Here is a 21257-nt window from a genome sequence, read left to right as displayed (position 1 = left end):
AGCCATTTGAACCATAGCCGAACTCTAGAGGTCAAGAAATAGAAAATGTGGAAGAACGGACCTGCTTTGGAGTGGTGGGTAATTATGTCTCTTTCTCATTCAGCAAAGTTTTAGAGCTGGATGGTTAAGAGCTCTGCTGAATCATTAAGAGGTGATGATAAGCTCAACCAAACGGTTTGAAGCATGAGCGAATCAGATCTTAACTTTGAATGGCTCCATCCAAACCCAAACAAACAGACTGTTGCTATGTTTCCGAGTTCATTTATGAAAAGAAAAGCAAGGAAAAGAAAGTTTCTTTTCTTATCTTCTCTTTTGATATCTTCTCCTTTTTTTCAATTTATTTTCCTTCCAAATCTTTCCAAATTGGAAAGATACAAATTCACTTAATTTACTCATTATTTTCTCTCCCCTTCCCTTATTTTCTTTCTTTAAATGAAACTCGGGAACACCCCTTTTATATTTTTCTTCCTTTTCCTTTCTTAAATGAAACTCGAGAACACAACATATTTTTTCCATCCCTCCTTTTCCTTCCCTTTCCTTCTTTAAATGAAACTCGGGAACACAAATGTATTCGTTGTTGTTTATACTTTATGTGAAAATTATTGTCTATATTAAAAATAATGATAAAATAACTAAATAATATATATTAAGTTTTACAAATAATTTCAACTATTAACATACGCATATAAATCAACAAAACAATTAGTAATAGTGAATAAGGAGCTGTTTGTTTGTGTCTGAATGGGGCCATTCAAACACTTTTTGCTGAACCGGTCAGCTAAATACGTGTTTGGTTCGCAAAAAAGGGTTGCTGAATGGAACCATTAAGGTCTTAATGGTCAACCTTTATTTTTTAGCTGAATGAAACAGATGTTTTGTTTCCCACTTTTACCCCAAATCTCCAAACCCTAACCTCTCCTTCCAGCCACCACCACAGTTCAGTCAGCACCTCCACCACCGCTTCTCCAGCCACCACCATCGTCTCTCCCAACCCCTACCACCACCGCCTCTCCCAGCCACCACCACCGCTTCTCCCGGCTCCGACCACCGTCAAATCTCGCCTCTTCCAACCACCACCACAGTACGAGGTAAATCGATCTTGTGCTCTTGTATTTGCATCCATGTTTATAAATAACTGAACAATATGTGATTTGAAATGAAAATTTGGATGATTTGACTTAGAATTCATATGAATATTGTTGAGTTAAATATATGCACATAAGGTGTTTGATGAAATGCCTCAAAGAGAATAAAATTCATAAAATGGGTGTGTAATCGGGATTAAAGTTTCCGGTGGGTTAACATATAACAATTTTATTTGTATGTTGATTTGCTTTGAACATGCCCCTAATTTGTTGAACTATTTTACTAATTTGCTTTGAACATGCTTCTAATTTGTTGAACTAATTTGCTTTGAACATGATTTTGTGGAAACACATTTGCTTTTATTGTTTAAAGAAATGGATAGGATTAATTGGAAACAAGAAGGTGTGGAGAAAACTTTTCTTGAAGCATGTATTCACGAGTTAACCGTTAATGGGCGTGAGGGAGGTAACCTTAAAACATTGTCATGGAAGAATATTTCGGAAAAATTAAAAATGCAACATAACTTCATAATGGAACAAAAACAAATGAGGAACCATTATGACTATCTAAAAGGAAGATTTTCAGCTTGGAGAAAGCTTAAAAACAAAACAGGCAGTATTTATAATGCCGTGACAAACATGTTTAATTTGTCGGAAGAAGAGTGGCAACTAGAAATGAAGGTATTTTTTAAACAATAATATCTTTTCTCTCTGAATAGTAGTTCTTAATATATTTCAAGAATCTTATAGAATTTTATAATATTTTTTTCCAAACAGACTAACAAGTATGTAGAAGCCTTAAGAACCGTGCCACTTGCTTACCCCGAACTATGTACTCAATTGTTTGAGGGCTCTACATCTAATGGCTTTGAAAGTTGGGGTCCATCTTCTACACTTTCACATCCTTTTGAGGAAGTGTTGGAAAACACTTCAAATGGTCTTGAGGACGTTGATTTAACTGCAATATGTACTCCAACTGTAAGTGTTAATGACGACTCACCCGTTCAGCCTAAAAAAGGGGGTGAAAAGAAAGGACAGGGAATCTGTAAATTCAAGTCTAATAGAAATTAAGGACAATATTAACGAGATAGCAAAAGTGTTTATTGAGAAACATAAAGCTTCAAATGATATTGAGGCATGTATGGCGAAGTTAGAGTTAATGGGATGGGATGTACTTGATGCAAAATATCAAACGGCGATTTTACTTTTTGGTGAAAGTGCCGATCTTAGGAAGGTGTGGTTACTTCTTAATCCGCTAGCTTGTGAGCCATGGGTGAAAAACGCAGGAGCGAAATACGGATTATTTTGAATGTTTTTTGTTTAAGGTTATGTTATGAACTTTTTGGATGTTTGTTTGTTGAAGGTTATGTTATGAATTTTTTGGATGTTTGTTTGTTGAATGTTATGTTATGAATTTTATGGATGTTTTTTTTAAAGAAAATTATGTTATATGTTTTATTCATGTTTTTTATGACAGGTAACATATGGATTCGGACGATGAGATCATAGTTTTCATGGTAATTTGTTGGTATTGGCTACAATTAGCCTTAAGAGGAAATGAAAGGATAAGAGATCTTAATTCGGCATTGACCGGTCATGCATATACGCAAGAATTGTTGCATGGATCAAGTACACAATGCCATGAGATCATGCGTATTTCGCGTGATGCATTTGTACTATTGTACAATCGTCTTATACAAAATAATTGGTTGCAACATAGTCGGACAATAAGCGGTCAAGAAAAGTTAGCTATGTTTTTTACTGTTATAGGACATAACGAACGCTTTCGAGTGGTTAAGCGACGGTTTCAACATTCAACGGAAACGGTTCATAGATGTTTCCATGAGGTCCTAAATGCAATGATGAACTTTTCAAGACAAGTTATAGTCCCTACATATACCAATGAAGCCCCAAATACTTCAGAACGACACAGGAAGTTAAAAGAAATATTTCCCGGAGCAATAGGTGCATTAGATGGAACTCTTATACATGCAGTCGTTGCTGCTGATCAACAGACCCGTTACAGGGGAAGAGGAAAAGGTGAATGCTATCAAAATGTTTTAGCAATTTGTGACTTTAATATGGTATTCACCTTTGTATGGGCCGGATGGGAAGGCATTGCACATGATTCAAGGGTTTTAAAAGAAGTAGCATTTAACCAGACTTCCGGCTTTCCTTTCCCTCCAACAGGTTTTTAATCATTCGTGAACTTTTATTATAAATATATTATATGTTTTCACGTTGTTTTGACAACAGACACTAACGGTTACAGATAAATATTACCTTTGCGACGCTGCATATACCAATACTTGTGGATTTATGACTCCAACCGTAATACACGATATTGGTTAGCCGATTTTCGACGAAGACGTGCGTTAACTAAGGAAGAAAAATTCAATCATGCTCACGCACAACTCAGAAATTTTATTGAGCGCTCGTATGGTGTTTTGAAGGCCCGATTCCCAATCCTACAGCGAATGGCCCCCTTTTCTTTTCCAAAACAAAGGGACATAGTGATTGCTTGCTTCACCGTACATAATTTTATAAGGAAATCAAATATTTCTGATTAGTTATTTATGGAGTGCGACGAGGACACTACATTTTCAGAAGAACAAGGTGGAGACTACAATAGTGAGTCAGTTCATGACATAGAATGGGATTCACAAGGCATTCACTATATGAATAATTTGCGTGACGAAATAGCTAATCAACTAGTTTGATCAGTTAAAATTGAATTGTACGCAAAGTATAAATTTGTATTTGAATTTTAGTATGTGTTTTATGGATTATGAAGGATTTGTGTAATTTATATTTTCTATGTTATTTTGAATTCTCTTTATTTTAATTATCCGTCATTCAGTATAGTCATTCAGATTTTTGATCAAACAAATATATTTCATTCAATACATAATTTTGCAGAGGGGTAAAGTAGTAATTATGCACAGTCATTCAAATGTCTAACCAAACAGCTCTTATTGGTTCAGATGTCTAACTGGTTCAGATTATCTTACCCATTCAGATAGCTTAATGGTTCAGACTTACTGATTCAGATGTTGCCAAACAGCCCCGGCCTGGCACCGAATCCATGGTAATGCCTAAAATGGCTAAAGAAACTCTTTATTTATTCATAGACTTCATCTAACATAATAGTTAGAGAACAACCGAAAAGTTCAAGAACTATGTTCTTTACACTCTTTTTTATATCAAATTAAAACTATCCATTCTTGTCGACCTAAACATTCTTAAAAAAGAAAAAAGAAAACACATAAAAGCTAGCAAACATTAAATTCTAAATAAATGCATAACTTATTTTTATGTTTATATATAGCATTCCTACCTAACAATGAATTAAAGGAAAAATTCCCAGAATAGCCTTATTTTGAAAATATTTTCTAGTTTTGTCCTTCAAATTTAATAATTTCAAAAATGACCCTCTCTAACTCATCTTTGACCATGTGTTAGATTTCCTAACACATGGTTAGAGGCGCTAACATGTTGTCAAAGACGCGTTAGATTTCCTAAGACATGGTTGAAGATGAGTTAGGTCTCCAAACACGTAGTCAAAGATTTCCTAACACATGGTTGAAGATGAGTTAGGTAGTCAAAGATATGTTAGCACCAAACGTATAGTCAAAGATATGTTAGCTTTTTGTTTATTTTTTTTAATATTATATTTTTATAACTAGTTTTACTTATATTTGTTTTTATTTTATAACTTTTAATATATAAAAGTTTTATATTATTTCGAATATACCGACGAGACACGCTTACTTTTACCCACTGACCGACATAAACTTACTCAAACTCGAGTGCCAAATCAATATCGAAATGTTCAATAAAATTTGACCCCGCTCAATTTTAAATAAAATTTATGTCAGTCAGTAGGTAAAAGTAAGCATGTCTCGTCGGTATATTCGAAATAATATAAAACTTTAAGATATTAAAAGTTATAAAAGAAAAACAAATATAGATAAAACTAGTTATAAAAATATAATATTAAAAAAAACAAACAAAAAGCTAACATATCTTTGACTATACGTTTGGTGCTAACATATCTTTAACTACGTGTTTGAAGGCCTAACTCATTTTCAACCATGTGTTAGGAAATCTAACGCGTCTTTGACGACATGTTAGCGTCTTTAACCATGTGTTAGGAAATCTAACGCATTTTTGACGACGTGTTATGCTAACATGTAGTCAAAGACTTGTTAGATTTCCTAACACATGGTTAAAGATAAGTTAAAGAGAGTCATTTTTAAAATTATTAAGTTTGAGAAATAAAACTAAAATCTATTTGCTATTTTAAGAATTTTCCCATGAATTTAACCCCTAACCCAACATGATTTACAATAGAGCGGTTTGTCTTTGAATGCTTGTCAACTACTTTGTCGGTTTATAGTAATTACAACCACCATTCACGAAATATTTGACTAAAAAAAAACAGGCAACTAGGCTATTTTAAATATTTAAAAAAATAATTAAAATAAATGAAGGTTAATTATTTTATTTTGAGTTTTAAATATTATCTAAAAGCATATATCAAACAAAAGAAAATTATTTTTAGAACGACGACTTTCCTTTTTGTGTTTAGACCATCACACTCTCCAGCTTGGAGAGTCTCGTTGCCTCATTCTGGTCTGGCTATGTTGTCTTAATTGGGACACGCCGGCTTCAGAGTTTGGCTTGAGCGTTTCCCCCGGGGAAACCATACCACCGGTTGCTACTTGACAGTTGTTGTGCCGCCACAAGAGCAGAACTCTCTGGCATAACACATGGTGGGACGAAAACCCGGGTGGGCTCGGGAACCGAACTGACAACCTCGCAAAGCCCAACTGAAATCTTTTATTGCCAATATCCACACAAAATGACACAAGTGATGATCAAACTTGGGTCTCTATTAAAGAACCCAAATCTTCCTATCACTGGGCCGTAAGTAACACTGTGTTCTCGAGTTTATTTATGAAAAGAAAAGCAAGGAAAAGAAAGTTTTCTCTTCTTATTTTTTTCTTTTGCATCTCCTCATTCTCTTCAATTTATTTTCCTTCCAAATCTTTCCAAATTAGAAAGATATAAATTCACTTAATTTACTCATTATTTTCTCTCTCCTCCCATTCTTTTCTTTCTTTAAATGAAACTCGAGAACACCCTTTTTATATTTTCCTTCCTTTTTCTTTCTTAAATGAAACTCGGGAACACAACATATTTTTTCTATTTCTCCTTTTCATTTCTTTTCCTTTCCTTTTTTAAATGAAACTCTAGAACACAGCGTAAGGGATAACCTATTTTAAATAGTTAATATTTTAGATAACATTAAGCTCATAAGAAAAAATAAAGTAAAATAATCTTCATTAGAAAAATATTAAAACATATTCGATTAGAAAAGACACAAAATGGCAAAAAGAAATATATTTGGACATTAAAGATCCCCTATGAATAAATCACTTTTGCTCTCATCATTTTCTAGCTCCATGCACACTTCACCTCCATGAAAACAAAAACCCTAATCCAAAAATTCATCTTCTCTCAACTAATTCGTGTCACTCGTCTTTTCACGAAGGCTAAATCTGTTCTCATTGAGATAGTAGAAGAGGCGCGTCTTAAAAACATTCAAATCTTGGTGTCTTTGCTATTCAAGAAGAACAAAAACAAGAAGAAACTCTCTATTGGTTCGTTTAGGTTTCGTTATAACACTAGCCCCTCCCATTTTGTCCCAAAAGGTTCGATTTACGACGCTTTTATCGATTATGTATGTGATCCCAAGTGGGATTCTTTTGAAGAGGATGTCGCACAAGAGTCACAACTCTCGGGGTACCTCCATTGGCTTGAAGAGAAGAACACTGATAGCGAAATCATTGAGGTCGAGATCAATGATCTTGCAGAAAGATTTATAGTGAATTGTCATGAGAAGTTTGCATTGGAGAAGCAAGAATCTGATAGAAGATTTCAAGAAATGATGGCTAGAAGTTTGTGAATTGTAAAGGGTACCATTTGCATGGCTATGATAGGTTTGGTTTGCTTCTCAACATAGGGTTTTAGTCTATTAGATGCATTATAGTTAGCAACATATATAGAATAATATGTTTCTATCTTATAAATATAATGCAAATGTGGTTAAGAGTGTGATCCTACTATTAGAACTTAGAACATCCACGATAACAAACTTTCACAAACCGTTACATCAGTGCCACATCAAATTCTAAATTTTTCTTAAAAACTCACACGATCTTCTACAACAACAAACCTCACAAACCTCCACCTAGCTATCTACATCTTCACATACTTTTACAATTATTTAGCATATATCAAATTACTTTTACAATATTTTTTAATATCTCATTTGTATTTAATTAGATTAAAGAAATAAATAGTATTTTTATCTTCTTAACGACTAATCAAAACAATTTTTTTTATCTTCCCGTTACCAATTTTTGTGCTTCTAAAATTGTGTAGTTTGTATATATACAAATTGTTTTGTAATAAAATAAATGAAGAAAAATCATTATAGAAATTGAACGCTTTTTAAAGAAAAACCAAATTTTTTACATATATTAATTACCATCGTGGGTTCCAGCAAACATTAATTTATACAAATTATTTTGTTTTCGTTAGTGGTACATAAGAAAGCTAATAAGCAATTGCCATATTTAAATCTATATCTATCTATCTATAATATATATAAACGAAAACCCAAAAATCCTACGTGTCACGATATGGTCGCACCCCTTTTTTATGGAAGCCACCAGATTGCTTGATTTTTAAATGGAGGCCTCTCATTGATTTAACCCAAATTCATGGGTATGTGTATTACCAAAACCAGATAGTTCTTAAACGGGTTATAACATCTCATTAAATTAAAAATTAATCTTACTAATTATTTGATAGGAAAATCCTATAAAATAGGGATATACTAAAATTTAATATCCAATTTTTTTAAAAAAAGATATTATTTATAATTAATAAACAATTTATAGTAAAAAACATAAGCGGGTCATGGGTCACCAAATCCAGATAGCTTTTAAACAGATTATAACATATCATTTTTTTATGAAACCCTTTCATCATCAAACCCTAAGTATATTATTAACTTTCGTATAATAAAAAAAATTAAAATACAAAAAGTAAATATTAAAAACGAAAAATATAAAACAACCATTCTCTCAAGCCATCAGATTGCTTTATTTGTAAATGAAGGCTTCTCACGCATTTGGCTCAAATTCACGGGTAAAGGTCTCACCAAACCCATATAACTCTTAAACGGGTTATAACATCTCATCATATTAAAAATTATCTCATCAAATATTTGATATTAAAATCCTATAAAATAGGGATATATTAAAAATTAATATCCTATTTTATTTAAAAAAAAGATATTATTTATAATTAAGAAACAATTTTATAATAAAGAAATAAATGGGTAATTAGTATCACCAAACCTAGATAGCTTTTAAACCGGATTATAGCATATCATTTATCTTTGTGTAACCATTTCATCATCAAATCTCAATTATATTAATTATTAACTTTCTTACAACAAATAAAATTAAAATCCAAATATACATATATAAATATTGAAAACGAATATAGTTATTATATAAAGAAGAATGAAAACGGGCAGCCAGTGTGTTCGTTGGAAAAACCGAACATCACTAAATCTATTTCTCTTTGCGGACAATAAAACATAAAAAGAAAATTAATTGCCACGTGGAGTCCGCCTCTAATTTGTGCAAACGGGCAGACAGTGTGTTCGTTGGAAAAGCCGAACATCACTAAACCTATTTCTCTTTGCGGACAATAAAACATAAAAAGAAAATTAATTGCCACGTGGAGCCTGCCTCTAGTTTATGCATGCAAACTTTACTTTCCACATTGCATTCAAGAACCAACCCTACATCGGTAAAGTCTGGCAACCTTCAGTCCGCTCGTTTCCAGCTAGATTCGAACGGTGTCCCATTAGCACCGTTGCAGATGCTCTTAGAAGATAGAAATGTTGATAAATAAAAATAAAAGATCTTTACAAATATATGAATAGGTAGGACCCATTAACATTAATACATATACATGTGACACTTGTTTACCCTTGAATTGGTCTCTTTAGCTACTCTATCATCCATATGCTATTTTTCTAATCAACCAACAATAACATGATTAATAGTTAATACTTAATACATATGAGGCGAGTCTAGTGCACTTCAATATAACTTTTGATAGGAAATACAAGTGAAAGGGGTTTATAAATAATGAGATGTGACCATTATAATGATTACAAAATACTACATGCATTCTTCGTCAGAGTTCCGCAAACGGTTAAAATGTGTCCAACATAGAGTCAAGACTGATAAGATATCAATGTTAAAAGTTGCCTTTTAAGAAACCGGGTGAGAGCTTGTACCACATTGAATATGTAAGAAAAGACACTACCTTAAAAGAAAACTAAATGCCCAAAGCCGTCCCGGAGAATTCAAAAAAACTTAAAAAACCTAGATAAGTAAAAACTATGAGTCCCTAATGGATATGGTGTTCATGTTTGTTTCTTTGTTCAGTTAGACTTTTAAATAAACGAATATGACCAAGTCTTATAGAAAAATCGAACACTGAGTTTTTGTTATTATTATGTTCTAGAAAATGAAAATTTAATAATGTTTAGGGGTTTGGTAAACATAAATAAATAATAATGCAAGTTTCTTTCCTATTGACTCATTGTGTTAGTAGTAGTTCTTGTGTGCGTAATAATACTTGAGATAGACCATTAAGAAAATTTTATGAGGGCAATTACCTTTGGCTGTTTGGATTTTTTTGTTGATTAGGTTTAAATAAAATTTTTTATTCAGATTGGGTCACGTCACATAAATAAATAAATTATATGTCCTGGTAATTCGTGTTCTCATAACTAACAAATTGGTAAACAACTAATTAAGAGAAAATGATGTATCATGCATACTTTCTTTTATTTTTTACAACGTGTTTTCGAGTCTACCTGTAAGGCAATGACGAGTTTCCAATCGCCCCCCGAAAACTCACGTAAACAAAAAGAAGAAGTTTATGAGACTTCCAATATTTGAAATAATAATAATAATAATAAACACACACATTATGTAATGAGTGAACTACGGTTTTTGTCTCTGTGTTTTGTCTAAATATGCGCTTTTAGTCCAATCGTTTTAAATTTGCGATGTTCGTCGCTGTGATTTCATTTCACTTGCAATTAAATCCGACCCTACTAACCCCGTTAAGTCTGGTAATTAAACCCATCAGCGTACCCCTCACGTGAGGGGCAATTTTGCCCTTTTTTCCCTAAATACACCTCTCACGTGAGGGAGCTTATGAATTAGGGTCAGGGTTTATTTGGGGACAAAAAAGACAAAACTGCCCCTCATGTGAGGGGCACACTAATGGGTTTAACGACCATACTTATCGGGGCTAGTGGGACCGGGTTTAATTACAAGTGAAACGAAACCAGAGGGACGAAATCACAAATTTAAAACTACTTGATTAAACGCAGATTTAAACAAACCACAGGGTCTAAAACTGCATATTACTAATGTAATTACCAAGACTTTAATGTTGGAAAACTGAAAGCTTATAATGCTAAAGGAGCAATCAATCTCTTCTCATATTCAAATCACTTGCTTTATATCATCTTAAAATAACAAGTATTTTATATTGATTTATATATATTTTTATGTGTATTTTTATAATGCAGCCTACCAAGACTTTAATGTTGTAAAATAGGAAACTTATAAAACAAACTAAAAGGAGCAATCAAGGAAAGCACACTTCACTTTCATGTTGCAAGAAAAAAAAGGTGTTACATCATGCATGGTCCCCAAAGAGACAAGGATGATTCCAACTAAACATAACGATACTTCGTCGATAAGTATTTGATAATCGCCCGATAATAAATTAATATAAGATCGAAAGTTATGTATTTCTTGTATATAATTGACTATTGATAACATTATCAACGACTTGACGATAATTTACTCATCATTGACGAAGAATAATTGTTGGTATCGGGTTGTCGTTAAAGATAACTCAAACACAAAGCTTTCGATGTATTACGGTTATTTTTAATTCAAGAGTACACATATTTTAAAATACATAAAATTGTGTAGATGATTGAAAATAAAAAGAATTGATTCATAAACAACACTTTATAAATTACTTCAATTAATGTTCGCTTTATAAAAAAGTGATTTTTTAGATATTTCATTCGGTCATATATACGAATATGTTTTTGAGAAAAGTAAGTGAATGTTTCGAAATCCCCGGTAACCCATTACACTAAAGTCATAATAAAATGCCATTCAAAACTTAATCCATATTTCAAAGAAAAACAATACAAAAACACTTGATTTAAAGGCTCGCGATAGATTTATGTCACCGGAGTGTTATACGCATCGAGTTCGCGATCACTTAAAAGATAAAATTCACTCTCTTCGCCATCCGCGACAACAAGGGTATAAGTACTTTTATTTTAACAATAATAAATAAGAAGTTTTAGTTACATGTAAATATATAATCATAATATACAAAAATCACATTAAATAAGTAAAATATACAAAAAAAAATGGGTCTGAAACATAAAAAATATTGTGGCCTTTTAAACCGGTTTTCTCTGAAAACTGAGCGATTTGATGTTCCATAAAACCGCTCAAATATACCGGGTACAAAATACCGGGCTACTCACCGAAATCTAGTTCAACCGGTTGAACCAATCGGTTTTTAAAACACTGGCTAGAGGTGATGATAAGCATTTTAAGAAAAATAAGATTTAAAAGTTGAAGAGGTGTAGCAAGTAAAAACACACAGGATGGGTATGTTTAGCTACACTTTTATTTTACTGTTTTTAAACTTAAATAGTAAGTTAAAACCCCAACTAGTTGTACACCAAAAAATAAAGTTGAAATGTTAAAAACTAAAGGGTTAATTAAGTGCCATTTTAGTACATGTGGCTTGTCCAATTATGCAACTTTAGTATCGTATTTGAATTTATTACAAATGGCTACCTCACTTTTCTAAAACTTGCAATTTTAGTACTTTTTTCTAACACCGTTTCTTTGTCCGTTAAGTCAAGGGCAAATTAGTAATTTTGATTATTTTATTTATTTTATCTTTTAGCTAAGTGCCATTTTCATACTTGTGGTTTGTTCAATTACGCGACTTTAGTACATTTTTTTGAATTTATTGCAAGTAGATACTTTGAATAGTTTTGGATAGACAGGCAAACCAAGAAAGGCACTACGTAATACAATTAGAAGATCATCTCTAACCCTAAATGAACAAATCAACCCCCCTCTCGCGCTCATTGATCCTTCAAACCCTAACCATTGTTCATCTTGAAGTTCAATAAATTACGATATATTGTTTTGTCCATGTGATTCGTCAACCGTTATTCATCTACAAGTTCAATTGATGTTATACTAAGAAGTGCGAAGTTGTGTGATTGTAATCTGGCTTGATCCTCCGATGTGTTAAAAAGCTACTGCTATCATACCCGAACTTTAAAAAAAAAAATCAATGCACATAAAGAAAATGCAAGAAAAATGGCTAAGATGAACTCGGATCTTGAGCTACTAAATTGGCAATCAAGAACAAAAGGCTAAAAAATATGTTAATACATTTCATGTTTTTTTTTTCATCTTCTATCATGTATTTACTTATCTTTTAATTGCAATATATAATATATAATGTCTCTTTTGGTTTGTATATCTATCAAAGACTAATCAAAGTATCAAGTTGCAATAAATTCAAAAAAAAAGTACTAAAGTTGCGTCATTGAACAAACCACGGGTATGAAAATGGCAATTAGCTAAAAGTGAAAATAAAAAAATAATCAAAATTACTAATTTGCCCTTGACTTAACAGATAAAATAGACGGGGTTAGAAAAAAGTATTAAAATTGCAAGTTTTAGAAAAGTAAGGTGGGCATTTACAATAAATTCAAAGACGGTACTAAAGTTGCGTAATTGAACAAACCACGTGTATTAAAATGGCACTTAACTCAGAAACCAAACTGCTGCTACTACAACAGTCTGGCATCCGTTTGCTTCATGGTTTGGGCATATTTGGTCTTCCAATCATGTGGCAACTGGCAAGACTTGTTAAGTGTTAGTAAACCATTACTAAATGAGTTGGACTGGACTTTCCCACTTGTTCAAACCAGGCCCAACCCAGCTACAACTAAGAAAACATATTAAAAGGAAGTACTTAAAAAGTTAAAATAGAACTCAAAAGTGGGAAAATATAAATAAGATTTTAGGTTCGAATTTCTAAGATCATAACAAAAAAAATAAAAATAAAAAATAGAAGCTTTGGGTTAACAAGTTTAGCTAAAGATGGTATGCTCGTGTCGACCTAACTGGCTAACAGGTTTGTAGGTTGACCAGTTTAACCTGTTTATTTTTATAATTTTTTGAAAAAGTGTTTTAAGTTAAATATTAAATTGATCAGATATTTTATGTCAAAATATACAGATAATTGGGCATCATGTTTTAAAGTTTAAACCTATTTTTTCTATACGATGCCTAATTATCTAAAATATGTTTTAGAATCAAAATTTGAATCGATTGGATATTTTATGTCAAAATATATAAAGATAATTAAGCATCATGTTTTGAAGTTATTTACTATTATACGGTATCGTTACGTATTTTCTATTCTTAGACCATCATTGTTAAGACTATATTTACGAAACAAAGAATAGTTGCCAAATTGCATAATCCAATCCCTTTAAAGACTTTCCTTTATGTGGCATTGATCATGTCGATTGATTCCATTAAAGTGGTTTGATGTGTTTGTAAAGTTAACTTTGAGAGTTATTTGATTTTTATATGGTCAAAAAATAATATGATTGGGATTAAAGTAGGTGACTAGTTGTTGTAAGCTTACTTAACATGCAAATTGCATATAAATGATATGTATACAAAATTCAATATATTATGACCTTCATTTTTATAAGTTTTTAAGTTGATATATATGTTATTAGTTATTAACATGGTGTTGGTGTGATTAAAAGATATATAAACAAATACATATTACTAACTTACTCTGTTCCTTCAATGTAATATGTAACATGTTTAAAGGTTGCCATTTAGGAGTGACAAATTGAGAACCCATTTGGACACATTAAACTTGTTTAGTAAAAAGGTATTAAAGAGATAGGGTGCCAAACCTATCCATGCAGTAAACCGCACCTTTAGGCGCTATGATACATCCTATCAGGCATCAAATATTCTCTGACACATTGAGAAATGTAGCGTCAAATATCTTCCTAAGTATATTGCAAAAAGGAAGTATCTTACTGAAAGGAACGCCTAGCCAATAAGAAAATGACAACACACAACTAATAGTACCACATGGTACAAAACATCACCATCAGTCAACTACTTTACCCACCAACGTTCAGGGCGCACGTGGAAATGCTCTGATTGATGGAATTCCTGATATGGCGGGCGGCCTACACCTTCCCCCCTCCAATCCGGCTATAAATATCACTCAAACCTCAACGATAAAAAGATCTAAACTTTAAAGCGAGAACACTCACTAGTGCTCCGCGATAACTGGTATTCACTATTCACTCAGTCTTCTATACTGATTCTCACGCCGAAGGGTGGTTACGAGAAGACCCCTCACCTCATTCTCGTAATGAGCTCAAGATGTTCTATTTTGCAGGTGCTTACACTCATATTGGCCGGATTGCACTTAACCCCCCCTTTGGGAAATACTTGATCTCAACCAAAGGACTAAGCGATTAGACCAAGGTTGAACTAGTGTTTTTCAGGTATAATTCGTAATATTATACTTTTTCTTTAATAATTAAAATTAGAAGCATGGGGTTCATTATTTATCAACTTTGAAACATAAGCCATATAAGTAACGCTCAAATTACCAATACCACATTAAACAAGTCGTTTTTATGTTTAATGTTTGTATTAATCGCGTCGTCTCTAACCCAGTATACGATTTGCCAGCCATACGGTTTTGTCATTTATCGTGAAATGTGATTCATCATCTACCTAAACTAAGTACAGATTAAAAAACAAAAGGTTGCTAATTTCTTAAATATCAACTACCAAAACAACCAACATGTCAAATGTAACACAACATGGAAAACAAACCAACAAGGTTAAGACTAACTTTCAAATCATACCTAAAAGGCTAAAAACATATAACCTGAAAACATATATAATACTAACATCACTACATCACCTCTTTGATCTTTTCTTGGTCTGTTTCGAACCCGACTCGGAATCCAACGATTCACGGTTGCGTTTTCCCAACACGGGCATTGCTGCCGCCCTCTTCGGCGGCCGACCGACGCTTCTCTTCCCGGGACTCCCTTGCTCTTTAACTTGCTTTCCACCCGAACCCGAACTCTTCTTACCCGCTTGATCCGATGACTCATTGGACCGCTTCATACGGTTCAAAAACTTCGCGGCGCTTTGTTTCTTCTCCTCGGCTTCGGTTAGCTTCTTTTTCTTCTCGGGTTTCGTTTCAGGTTCGGGTTCGGTAACGGGCATTTTCCCTTTCTTTTTGTTATTTAGCGTAAACGAACCCGAGCCCGTTTGTTCGCTTAACTTCTCGGGGTTCGAACCCGAACCCTTCGAGGCCGTTTGTTTAGCAGTTATCGAGCTTCGTTTTCTACAAACGACGATTGGTCCGGATAATTTGGGCTTGAGAAGGGACGAATCGGGTCGTTTTAGGTCGGTTTTGTGTTTTTTCTTGGAGGACATTTCGGTTAGAATAAGTTGTCGAAGGTCAACGGCTGCAGTCGACTCTATGGATTGTTTAGGGAAGAATATGCGAGCGTTGGCGACGAGTAGAAGAAGGTCTCGATAGAATTTATCGTTGCCGTCCGAATATTGGCCTTGTTTGAGTCTGGTTTGTAGTGTCTCATAATCAATGTGTTGTTTTACTAAGTTCTTGTACCTCATCTTTTCCTGCAAACATAATGTAGTTGTTTTGTGATGTTATTTATGTTTATTTTTGCTTTACTAAGTTCTTTACTTCTTTTGTTAATAGTAGCTTTTTTCTTATACTTGTCGTGTTTATGACGTCGAGAGGATATCTGGACGGAAGCAATCTCTCTATCCACGTTAACGGAGGTTTTTGGAACTTTTAATATTTAAATAGTAATAATGTGACTCGTGGTTAACCACATGATGTACGTTTTTTTTTTGTGTTTTCAAAAGTTATAATTTTATTTGTTTTATATTTATGACGAGGTATGTTGTTATTTATGAAAGCTTAATGTACTTTAATATCATTTCAATAAAATAAAGAGTTAACATCTTAAAAAGACCAACATGAATTTACCCTTTTATTATGAAAAAATCTATAAAAATAATTTTTTTATGCATTAAATTCCGAAAACATTAAAAAAAAGGCAAAAATATTTCGATCCATCTATGTAAATATTTAAAATAATGACTCGTTATAACTTTAAGCGACCAAAATAAGATTATATGCATTATGCGTAATTTGACTAATTTTAAAAAGTAATGTATTGTTATTTATTTAGAAAAAAAATCATAAATTCAACTACTTTAAAAAAGTGTACGCATTCTAAAATAGGACTTTTACTATTTTTAACATGCTTTATTGGCATTTTCATAAACTTTAATACATCAAAAGTATTTTTAAAAACATAAAATATGTTATTTTTTATTATATTATTAACCCTATAATAGATATGTAGAAAACTTGGTTGAGTGAACTTTAATGTCTTTTTCATATTATTAAGTAATTTAATTTTACATAATTATATAATTTAATAGGTCAAAAATTTTTGTTAAGCACTTTTTTTATATATTTAAGAGAAAAAATATATATATTAGCTTTTTACTATATTAACCTAAAATAAATATAAAAAACATAATAAATCACCTACAATCATTTTTTAGATATTTCCGGAAAGCTCATTCTTTTGACGGGACATTAAAACAAACCGTACATACCATTATTCCTTTTTTTTATTTCAATTTTTTACGCTTTAAAGACTAAATGTTTCATTATACTCAACCCGTACTTTAAACCGGAAACTCTTTTAAAAACGTCCAAAACATAATACCAAACCTGTCGATCAAGCCGCCGCTCAAGCACGACCGAGCCGGCCTTCTGAACCTTATGCAAAAAATCAACCAACGGCAAGGATCGAACCGGCACACTATCCGTAGACTGATCCTCATCCTCCTTGGTGCCACGTGGCATCCTGTCATTAATCGACTTAACACTAGCCGAGCTTTGTAAATCCGACTCCGGTTCACTCTTCACCGGTTCACTTCCTTCCGGTCCATTTCCATTACCTTTTCCCTCCCGAACCGGTATTAAAACCGCCTCCACGTCATTTCTTTCGTTTTCCGTTACCCCTCCGTTACCGTTAATGTTTCCGTTTCCACTTCCGTTACCGATTTCTAGGTTTCCGTTAGATCCGTTAACCGATTGATTCTCCCGATCGGAATCATTCTCCTCGCCGGAAACCGCCGTGTCCTCCGCCGCATCCGTCGTTTTCCGGTCACCGGTTTTCTCACTCTCCTCCGTCAATCTCTTCACCTTCGTCTGCAAAGACCTAAAATCAATTCATCAAAACATTAGATATTTAGATTCATAACAGATCTGTATAATAATAGTAATAATAATAATAATAATAATAATAATTACGTGATGTACAGATCGTAATTACGGAGTTCACGCTCCAGTTCCGAGACACGTAACTTTCTCAATTCGTCCATAACGACGTCGTTTTGGTCAGTGAACCGGCGTTTAAGTTCATCGTATTTCTGTTCGCAATAAACCGGAGTGATGTTCACAACAGAGCTACGTTTACGTAACTCTAACGATATGGAGTCCCAGTTTTTGGAGCCATAGCGGTTAACGGCGTAGGCTAGTAACAGGTCCTCCCATGTGCCCCATGCCGGAACCGGAGACTGAACCGCCGGAACCGGAGATGAAACGGCCGGAACCGGTGAGTGGTGCGTGTCGTCGTCCGGTGATGGTTTGGTTATTGAAGGGTTCATGTGTTGATGTTTGTTTTTGTTATGTTTTGTTTGTTTTGTTTTGGTTTATTAGTTTTGTTTGGAATGGTTATGGGTTTGGGTTGGGTTTGATTATTATTATTATTATTATTATTATTATTATTATTATTATTATTATTATTATATAAGGTAACCGGTTTAGTGAATGAATAGCAAGGTACCGGTTGTGTGAACAGGGGTGTCACTTGTGATTACGAATTTGCCCTTTGCTTTTTGGGGTTTTTTCGGGGTTGCCAGGGTGAAGAATCGGGAATAATTAATGTTTATCTAGGATCATATTTATTATTATTATTATTATTTTTAAAACGGCAAAACTATGTTGTCTTAACCGGTTTAATATTGGCTTTTGAGTTTGGCTTGGCTGTTTCTCCAGGAAATCGTACCGCTGACTGCCACTTGACAGTCGTTGTGACACCACAAAAGCATAACTCTCTAACGTAACACACGGTGGGACGAAAACCCGGGTGAAATTAGGGTTTGAACTGACAACCTTTGCACAATGCCTAGTTCAAATCCTTTATTGGCAATATCCACCCAAAAATAGCACGAGTGAGATTCGAACTTGAGTCTACCAGTAGGCCACAAATGGGAGATTTATATTTATTATTAATAATAATTTAATACAGTTTTTAATTTATAATAAAGCTTTTAAAACATATGTAATGTGATAAAACAAAATGTGATACTTGAAGTTCTTAATTCTTCTAGAACAGAATCTCTCATTTCTTAATAAATGTAACGTGTAAATGATAACGGGTTTGTGTGAATTTATTGTTGGATCCGGTTGAAGGGAGATTTACTCTCTAGCCTGTGAATGTATTTTTGTTTGGATGAACGAGGGGAAGCACGCTTGTGTAGACATTACTGAGCCCCCCCCCCCCCCCCCTCTTCTTGTCAGACTTAATGATAACAGGTTTGTTGGTAGGCAAAGTGGCGGATTTATAAGGAAATTTTAGTGGTAGCAAAAAAGGATTTTTGAATCTAAGGGTATTCTAATATTTCATCAAATATTTCTAATATATAAAATAAAAAAAATGTGCACTCATCGGTAAATTTGAAGGGTAGCTAGCTCCTTCATATGTCTGTCCTTGGCTAGACAGATTGTGTTGAAGGCAGAAGAAGAAAAAGTTACCAAGAATAAGAAAGTCTATGATAAGGATGAATATGTTTTTATTGCTTTGCTTTTAATACATTTTGGTCTTTTGCCCTAAAAAATATTGCGTTCTTTAAAAAAGTTCAGTGGATCGTGTACTACTATTCATCAATGTCAAAAACCTTGGCTTTGTTTTCAGTGTTAACGGTTTTATCATTCAAAAAAAAAGTTTTAGCGTAAGTTGTTGTCCCTTGTCTTTACCGGACCTATTTTGAAATATCATAATGAACTTCCCATTTGTTCTTCTATTTTGCTACGGTATTTTAGACTCAAACGTTATATATATAGTATTTCATATGTCAACGAAAGATGCTAGATGCCCATTCTAAAGTCACAAACCAAATAACTTCTAATAAAAAGTTTACATGGAAAAAGGATCGTCACGCACTTTTCAACTTTTAGCGGTTTAATATTTATTTTTGTATTTAATTGTTACGAGTTCATTTAACTTAAACATATCTGTCTATTACAATTCAGGTGTTCGATCCTCCGTTTCTAGTTGAGGTTTGTGGTTTCGGTTTGCATCTCGGACGAGAGATGATGGTTATGGGTGGAACTAGAATGGGTCTGTCGATCATTTTTCCAATTAATAAAATTAATCGTTTTCTGTAATTTAACCATTAAATTTTCATTGAAGTATAGTTGAGCCGAATAGATATATTACAGCCCATTGTTAAAAAGATTACTACTGTTCATATGTTCATTGATGGTGACAACTAAATTATTAGATGTAAAGGATATAGATTAATGGCAATTAAGTATAAAAGCCACATAAATACTTATATTTTTGAATATAATGTAATCTTATATTATTGAATTGAATGTAACCCAGTAATAAATAAAGTTTGATTATCAACATAATTTTTAGTTTTAAATCATATACATTATGTGCGCAACAGCTCATCTAAAATGTTATGAGATAAATCTTTAAATTTTTTAGAGATTTTTAAGTGAAGGAGAGAGAAAATTTTAAAGAGATAAGTAAATTTGGATGAACAATATATTTGAAAATGGTTGTGAATGATTAAAAAAGAAAATGTAATGATAAATATGTAAAAGTATTATTTATCAGTATATGAAAGAGAAAATCCAGTGATTTTTAGTGAAACTGTTGTGAATAAACAATGTTTTGTACTTAACTATGTATTTAAAGGTGATTTTTTTGTGTTTTTTTTCTCTTTTTTTTTGAAGGTATATTGGTTTTTAATGATCTCAGCTATTGCCTTTTGGTCACTGCTGGTCCCAACTAATGAATTGGCTAATAATGGTCCCAACTTTTAAAGTATTTGTTTCTAACGGTCCGCGACTAACAGAATCCTAACGTCGTTAGTTTCACGTCGCTGGAAAAACGGTTTTGGCCGGAAAACTCAATTTTTTTTCCCGAAAACTCAACATTTTAAAAACTTTTAATTTGCCATCCAACCCACACAATTACACTTATACCCCCAAAATATCATAAAACATCTTCTATAACAATACAAATCCAACTATGTTTATAGTCAATAAACATTTCATATAAACATATAATATAATGACAAAATATAGAATATATTTTCCCAATGGACCAAATATACAATTTCATTCATCAAATATTTAAATATAAACCTGCCAAAACGTTAACAAAATTCAAAAATTTTTAAAAAAATTAATTTGCCACCTCAACCCACACAATTACACTTATACCCCCAAAATATCATATCACGTCTTCCATACCAATACAAATCCAAAGGTGTTTATAACCGATAAACATCTACCTATTCTAATAAAGTGAAATAAATGTTTACATTTGTCATATTTTGGTTAATTCTTATAATTTTTTCCCTCCAAAACTAATATACCCTAATATATATAATAAATCAATAATTATTAATTTTTCTTTTGCACTATATTTATATAATATCTATATACTTTTAAAAGACAGAATTACAAATTTTGTCCTTTAAAATAAGACGAATTACGGTTCGTGTCCTTTTCTAAGTTTCCTTG

The 21257-nt window shown here is 32.8% G+C and overlaps 3 protein-coding genes across 3 annotated transcripts; 2 read left to right on the top strand and 1 right to left on the bottom strand.

Annotated features, from left to right (window-relative positions):
- Window positions 1-2569: 2569 nt before the first annotated feature.
- LOC143634187 (uncharacterized) lies at window positions 2570-3283 on the top strand. The gene has a single exon (XM_077102343.1). It carries the CDS (start codon window positions 2570-2572, stop codon window positions 3281-3283), a length of 714 nt encoding a protein of 237 aa, XP_076958458.1.
- Window positions 3284-6570: 3287 nt separating this feature from the next.
- LOC143634186 (uncharacterized) lies at window positions 6571-7056 on the top strand. The gene has a single exon (XM_077102342.1). The coding sequence runs from the start codon at window positions 6571-6573 to the stop codon at window positions 7054-7056; it is 486 nt and encodes a 161-aa protein (XP_076958457.1).
- A 7999-nt stretch (window positions 7057-15055) lies between these two features.
- Window positions 15056-18100, bottom strand: LOC143634185 (uncharacterized). Its single transcript, XM_077102340.1, has 3 exons — window positions 17745-18100; window positions 17160-17652; window positions 15056-16024 (listed from the first exon to the last, which is right to left on the bottom strand). Exons 1-3 carry the CDS (start codon window positions 18098-18100, stop codon window positions 15290-15292), a joined length of 1584 nt encoding a protein of 527 aa, XP_076958455.1. The 3' UTR covers window positions 15056-15289.
- Window positions 18101-21257: the final 3157 nt, after the last annotated feature.

This window comes from Bidens hawaiensis, unplaced genomic scaffold, assembly GCF_021521415.1.
Source record: "Bidens hawaiensis isolate Kalapana, Puna unplaced genomic scaffold, B.hawaiensis_p1.1 tig00007028_1, whole genome shotgun sequence".
Lineage (NCBI taxonomy): Eukaryota > Viridiplantae > Streptophyta > Magnoliopsida > Asterales > Asteraceae > Bidens > Bidens hawaiensis.
The sequence above is the reverse complement of the archived record's forward strand: the minus strand, read 5'-3'. Positions and strand labels throughout refer to the sequence as shown.

Coding starts and splice junctions, on each gene's coding strand:
- LOC143634187 (XM_077102343.1), top strand. CDS start 2,570: ATGGATTCGGACGATGAGATCATAGTTTTCATGGTAATTTGTTGGTAT.
- LOC143634185 (XM_077102340.1), bottom strand. CDS start 18,100: ATGAACCCTTCAATAACCAAACCATCACCGGACGACGACACGCACCAC. Junction 17,653..17,744: donor AATTACGATCTGTACATCAC/GTAATTATTATT, acceptor AATTGATTTTAG/GTCTTTGCAGACGAAGGTGA. Junction 16,025..17,159: donor AGCGGCGGCTTGATCGACAG/GTTTGGTATTAT, acceptor TTATGTTTGCAG/GAAAAGATGAGGTACAAGAA.
- LOC143634186 (XM_077102342.1), top strand. CDS start 6,571: ATGAAAACAAAAACCCTAATCCAAAAATTCATCTTCTCTCAACTAATT.